Source organism: Pelodiscus sinensis, chromosome 16 (genome assembly GCF_049634645.1).
Source record: "Pelodiscus sinensis isolate JC-2024 chromosome 16, ASM4963464v1, whole genome shotgun sequence".
Classification (NCBI taxonomy): Eukaryota; Metazoa; Chordata; order Testudines; family Trionychidae; genus Pelodiscus; species Pelodiscus sinensis.
In genome coordinates, this window is record NC_134726.1 from 18,238,554 (window position 1) to 18,245,258 (window position 6,705).

Sequence of the window (6,705 nt, forward strand, 5' to 3'; positions counted from 1 at the left end):
GTAGCAGGCATCAGCAGTCTGCCCTGTTCTAACTCCCAGCTATAGCAAAAACAAATTACCCACACCTCCCCCACCACACAGCACAAATTACTTCTCTGCCTCCATCTCACCCCCATGCCAACACCAACCCAACCCCTTTCCTACACTTACCCCATGCAGTCAGCCCCTTTCCAGGAAGCTTGAGAGTGCTGAGTTTCTGCCTCTCTCTCCCATACACACGGGATTCTCCAAACTTCCCTCACAATTACCCACTCACCCAATCCTTCACTCCTCCTCCCACTGTCTAGCCACTTATTCTCTCCTTATTTTGCTTTTTATTACAGGATATCCCCTGTGTAAGCGGCTCCAGTATACATCCATTCTGCTCTGAAGTCCTTGGCGCTTGTAGGAACTGATGTGTTGTAAGTCCTCCCATTCCCTGCTCTTAAGTTGCTTAACAAAAACCAAAGCAAAAGCCAAACAAAACCCAAATAAAACAAAAAAAAAAACCATACAACAAATTTGCGCAAATGGAAGTCAGCCACGGGAAAAAAACTCCCCACTTAAAGTTGTTTCGCCTAAGTCCACATTTTTTTGAATGTATTTTAGACTTATAGCGAGTACAGCCTTTCCCTGCTCTAGGAGCAGCTCTGTTTCAAGCACAGAGCTGCTCGTTCAGCAAGACAATGCCCCATCCCCTCGCTGATCAGCTGAGCTCCCTGACTGCACGGGAGATTTCAACATCTGTGCAGAGCTTAGAAAACAGCTGCACAGTCACAGACCCATGCAGGTTAGAAGGAACTATGGTCCCCTGAGCCTGCAGCCCCTCCCTGCTGCTGGTTCTTTCAGCTCCACAGCTGGTTCGGCGACACAGCTGCCGCGGCCCTGTTGCCATAACTGCTGCTCCAGTCAGCATGGCAGCCCCAGATGGATTGCTGCAGCCCTGGCTCTGCTGGTACAGCCCCAAATGGCTTCCACCGTGGGACTGCCGCAGCTCCGTCCCCAATCCTGGGCAGGCACTCAGGCCCCATCAGGCTGCCACAGCACAAGCACACTGCAAAGCCAGCCCACACGGGCTGCCCGCGCCCCAGCTGGATTGCCAGGCTGCCTTTGCTCCATTACCGTGGCTCCGCTACTGGAGGAGCAGCCATGTGGCCCAAGCCGCAACCCCAGCCACCCAGGAGCAGTGCCCACCCCGGGGTCCTGCTGCCAGAGGAGCAGCCCACACAGCCCAAGCCCTGACCCCCTGCAGAAGTTTATCCAGTTGAGTCCCCACAACCATCACCATCAGCTTCCACTGGCTCACTGTTGCAAGAGAGTTGGATGGGTGGAGAAGGGGAAGAGCACCGGCTGCTGGCACACAGCCCAATTTGCAGCCTCTCTGCCTGCCCCCCTGGAACTGGTGCTGCAGCTATGCCGGCCACGAGGCTCAAGCAACAGCATAGGCTCCCTGCTATGCAGGCGAGGAGCAGAGCTGAGCTCTTGCCCTGTATGCCACTGAAAATCGGCTTGCATGCCACTTATGGCACGTGTCCCATAGGTTGCTGACCCCTGTTCTAAAAGATTGGCACAGCATGCTCTTTTGGGTAGGGTCTGAAGGATAAATTGACCTGGGACCATGGCTGGTCCTTTGGGACCAGGAGAACCTGTTCGGATTTGATGAGATTGGTTTTCATAACCTCTCACCTGTGGGAGGAGCAGTGCTGGTTGTGATATAGGTAACGCTGGAGAGTCTAAGATGTCTGCTTGTGTAACTTCATGCTGGTTAGATTGGTATTTGAAGTGTACTTTGTGACTGGTTTGGTGCCTTAGAGAGGAGGGCCCCCAATTTTGGGCTGTAAGCAACCCAGGTTCTAACAATTGACCCTGATTTGACCCTCACAGCAGGGTCATCAAACCACCTGGTATATTGGTGGCACTTGCTGCAATCTATGCAATTTATATATGATTTGTATACACAAAACAAATGGGATGAACATTTTGGAAGATTCTGGGGGGGGAAATATCAAGATTATAGATCAAAAACACAGTGGGTGAGGCAGCTACTATGTTGGAGGCGGAGGAAAAAAATTAAGACAGTTATTACAGATAGTCTGAAATTGCAAAGCAAGCATACAAGTAGTGTTATAAAGCTATTCAGTCACTTCTGTAATAGTAAATTCTAGCTCACTGGAATGTAGAGGTAACAAAGAATTGATATAGATAACAGAAACATATATAATTTACTTAGGCTTCGGATCAAATCCCTCTGAAAAGGCTATTAAAGAAGACAGGTAGCCATGAGGTGAAAGATGAATACCTTAAAAGGACAAAAACAGATAGAAGACAAAGTATGAACGCAAACAAGACAAGGCAGCAATTTTCAACAGAAAAATGTTGACTGTGGTAGTATTTATAAGACTGATGTTTGGTACACTTGACAACATTATGGAAGTGCTGGGGATGAACAGTAGTTCTATATCCCAAGCCACTACACAAGCTGCATAATACAGGACAGACAGACAGACATGAAGAAGTGGGTTTTGCCCACAGAAAGCTCCTGATAATATATAGTACTTATTTAAGTATTTATTTTTTTGGTTAGCTTCTAAGGTGCCACAGGACTACTCATTGTTATCACATGTTCAGATTAGCCAAGACTGGATAACATGAGGAGCTCCACAAGAGATAATCAAAATCAGCAGCCATTGACTCCAAGGAGATCAGCTGAATATTCCTACTTACTGTTTCCAATAATACAAGAGCTAGATTTTTAAAAAAAGACAAAAAAAAAGTACTACAAATAAAAGGTAGTATACTTGCATGCAACATATTGTGGGACTCATTTACTTCTAGAGATGTTATATATCGGTTAACTGAATAGTCAATTAACCTCACAAACTCTGCATAATACTGTACAATTTTGTGCACTCATCTGTTCCAGTGTAACAGTTATGTTCTTAGTATACCAAAAAATTACCGGTTTTGCACTGAAAGGCAAAGTCTGTTCAGCAGCAGAAAAGCAATTAGAGAATTTCCAGAGCCATGGCTTAGCATCATTATCTGGTTGTTGAAGCCATCCAAATGATCTACTGCAGAGATTCTCTGTTCTGTTTCCTTCCATCGTACAGCCATACAGAACAGTTCAACATTCTTTCGTCCCACCTTTCTTTCATTCTTCCCACCTGTTAAAGATGTGCATATTTTAAATATTAATATTTTAAAACAATAAAGCCATGCTTTTGTCTGGACTGTGAACTGCAAAGTTGAAGTCAATGATCCTCATCTGCATTCAATGTAATAAAGTGACTTGGGAACCCAAAGCACTGGTAAGTGAATGGAAATGTTGCTTATATTCATGGTGGTTTCAATAAATACACACAACCATTTTAGCAATGGATATCTAGCAGCAGCAATCTGAACAAATAATGCTGCAACAGCCCTATGTGGGTCTATTATTTGAGTCTTGCTCCTGTCCCACAATACCATCTTCTACTTGCTCCTACATTACTATCTGCATTTTTATCTGGCTCCCACCCACAAAACAACTTATATCCCACAAATCCCACAAGAGAGAGATTCTTCCAACTCCCTACTTAACAAAAAGAAAAAAAGGTTGGTTTTTTATTACATTGTAATAAAAATGGTTTCTGAATCACACACACACGTACTTGGTGTTGCTTGGGTGCTTACCTTTTTTTTGGAGGGGGGATGCAGGAGTGTGGACAGGGGGTTGGGAGTTATAGGGGGACTCAGGGCAAAGAGATCTGTGTAGGCTCACCTGGACCACCTATGGTGGTGAGGGCCACCTGGGGCCAGTGGCAACAGCTGCCCGTGGCATCCGCGGAGATGGGGGCTGTGCTGCCTGACCATCCCCTCCCCTTACCTGGCACTGAGGCAGAGACACGAGGCAGTGGCTTGGGCTCCCCCTATGGGAATCGGGGAGGGGAAGTGACGTGGCTGCCCCCTGTGGTCACTATAACTGTCCCTCCTAGCAAACCCTTCCCTTTCTGTGTTATGGAAAACAATCCCATTCCAACATGTCCTATTTTCTCAGTGCAACCAAACCCTGACCTTGCTTTAAGTTAGGATAAGAGGAAGCTGCATACCAAATGTGGTAGTCCTAGCTCTTACCATCTAGGAGTTTTTAAACAGACTCACAGACAGATTGATGCACATTTCTAAAATCTATGCATAGATTATTCAGAAACAATTTTTTACCACTACAAAAATAAAACAAATCTTGCTTTAAAAGATCACATACAAATATTTTAATTCCGGTTATAAACCATTGTTGCTGTTGTTTTTTTTAAGAAAACCTTGTTTTATGCTGCTGAATTAGATGTGGCAAACTAAGAAACATTGTTTTACTGCATATTACCACAGTCTGGGGGTTTTGTTTGTTTTGCCTAACCAATTCTGCCAGCAGCAAAGTACATTTTACCCACTCCCACTATTACGGCAGTGGGTCCTTTAAGACCTACAAGATTCCAGTCCTGCCCTAATTGCTGTCCGCCTAAACCATAATCCAGGAGCTAAAGTTTCAAGACAAAAAGTCCAACATGGGAGTGCAAAGTGAGTGCAATCTAAGAAAAAATTGAATGAATACAAAGCCATGAATATGTATTTATCACCATTTTTCATTATTTACAATGCAGCTGCATTGCACATACAACTTACTCAGGATTTATACAGATCTTTACCTAATGAAAGCTCTTTTATTTCACAAGAGTCACAGAGAAACTAAACAATTTATCCAAGTCCTCACAACCAATTACTAGAAGAGCTAATGATTAGAAATGCAGACTTCCTCATTTCCACACCAGGACACCTCATTTCCACACCATTCAGAGACCAAGCTGCCTCTGCCCTTCAGTTACATTTATGAAAGCTTAGCCTTGAATGGGAGAACTGGCATTTACTCGAGGTTAAAGTTACTCAGAATTAATGATCAACTATATGAATTTATAGTCTGATGTGTCCTGTTCAAAATTAGATCAAGTTCATTAAAATCTTGAAACTCAAGAGTCAAGTTACTTTTAAAAGGACATTTGTCTTTAAAAAGTTATGAAATAAATGCCTTTATCTCTTTTCATAACATTAAAATAAGGATATTAAAGTTTAATTTCTTTTCATTTTTATTCTGTTTCCTTTTCCTTTCCCCTTCCCCTGTTCCACTTTATTTAACAGCGATTCTCCAGGCACTTTCTCTTTAGGGTTCATGCCCTAAACGCTACAATTTCAAACGATAAACGGGAAGCGAACATCTAAACCTGGCTCGCTCTTAACTTCTTGAAGAGCAACTCAGAAAAACCGCCGAGGGTTTAGGAAAGGGCCACTGAGCACCGCATGGGCATGTGGCCAGGCGACAAAGGACGAAAACGCACTTTCAAACCAGCGCGGGGACCGCCTGGAACGGGGGGGGGGGAGGTGAGCAGCGGGACTTTGGAGACTCAGGAGGCGAGCACAGAGACCCCGAGACACTCCGTGGACCTGCTCCCCGCCATGGCAGCACCAGGACCACAACCCGCCCAAGGAAGGGTCGGAGCCGCCTTCCCCCGGCCCTGGGCCCCGCACCCCCCTTGCTCCTACACGGGCGTGCAGAGCCCCAGGGCCGTCGACGCCCAGCCCTCTCCTAGTCCCGGGGGCACCGCCTCCCGCTGGGCTTCCCCCAGGCCCGATCCCTTGAGGCCTGCGCCCCCAGCCTCACTCCGCCCCCAGGATCTCTCCCACCCCCCGGAGCGGGCCCCGCCCAGACCCCCCGCAGCGCCGGCCCGCCCGCCCGATGCCGCGGCTAGACTCCCCCTCAGTTACCTGGGCCGCTCTCCCCGCCGCCGCCCGTCACATCCCGGCTCCTCCCGCCCCTCTCCCGCTTTGTTTTGCTTCCCCTCCTCGCCGCAGCTTCCGCCCCCCAAGCGCAACCCCCAATGCCGGAAATGAACTCACTGTCGTAAACTGCCACTGCCGTAACACGGCCCCTTCCCCGCCCAGTCTATAGCTGGGAAGAGCAGACGTCTAATGCCCTTCCCCGCAGCGCATTGTGTCTTTCATCTCCCTCTCCGCTGGCCACGGCAAAAAAAGAGAATAGACAGAGCCCTCTAGTCTAGAGCAGTCCTGCTGCATACTAACAGGGGCCCTGCTAGGGTGAACCTGCCCCAATTTTATAGGGACTTCCTGACTAGGGGCTTATGTTAGATGGGCAACTCTTACACCTTCCCCTTATTTTTCACACTTGCTATCCAATCACCTTAGGCCAGGGGGGAGCAACTTGCAGCCCACTGCTGTTCTATGTGTCCGTAAGACATTTTGTTTACTGTTGCCCATACTTAGGGTTGCTAGATTCTGCTGATTTTCATCCCGTAGTTTCCCCCCTACCAGTATTACAAAAGTGACATGCACTTAAAGCAAAAGCAGGTGAAGTGAGGTGTGTGCTGATTGCACACAACACTGAGAGCCATGGGCTTCCTCTGCATCCCCTCAATCAAAGCGCTGCTACAGTTCAATCAGCACACCCTGCAACTTAGAATCACAGAGCTGGAAGAGACCTCAGGAGGTCATCAAGTCCAGTCCCCTGCCCAAGGCAGGACCAATCCCAACTAAATCAACCCAGCCAGGGCTTTGTCAAGCCGGTGGAGATTCTACCACCTCTCTGGGTAACCCATTCCAGTACTTCACCACCCTCCTAGGGAAATAGTTTTTCCTAATATCCAACCTAGACCTCCCCCACTGTAACTTGAGACCATTGCT

The 6,705-nt window shown here is 47.2% G+C and overlaps 1 protein-coding gene across 1 annotated transcript in view; it reads right to left on the minus strand.

Moving 5' to 3' along the window:
• Window positions 1–5,891, minus strand: part of MARF1 (meiosis regulator and mRNA stability factor 1) — a 61,628-nt gene extending 55,737 nt beyond the window's left edge. The window contains exons 1-2 of the mRNA XM_075899363.1: window positions 5,773–5,891; window positions 2,939–3,143 (exon numbers count right to left, since the gene is read on the minus strand). Of these exons, the coding sequence (XP_075755478.1) occupies window positions 2,939–3,082 (144 nt within the window). The 5' untranslated portion in view covers window positions 3,083–3,143; window positions 5,773–5,891. The remainder of the gene's footprint in view (window positions 1–2,938; window positions 3,144–5,772) is intronic.
• Window positions 5,892–6,705: the final 814 nt, after the last annotated feature.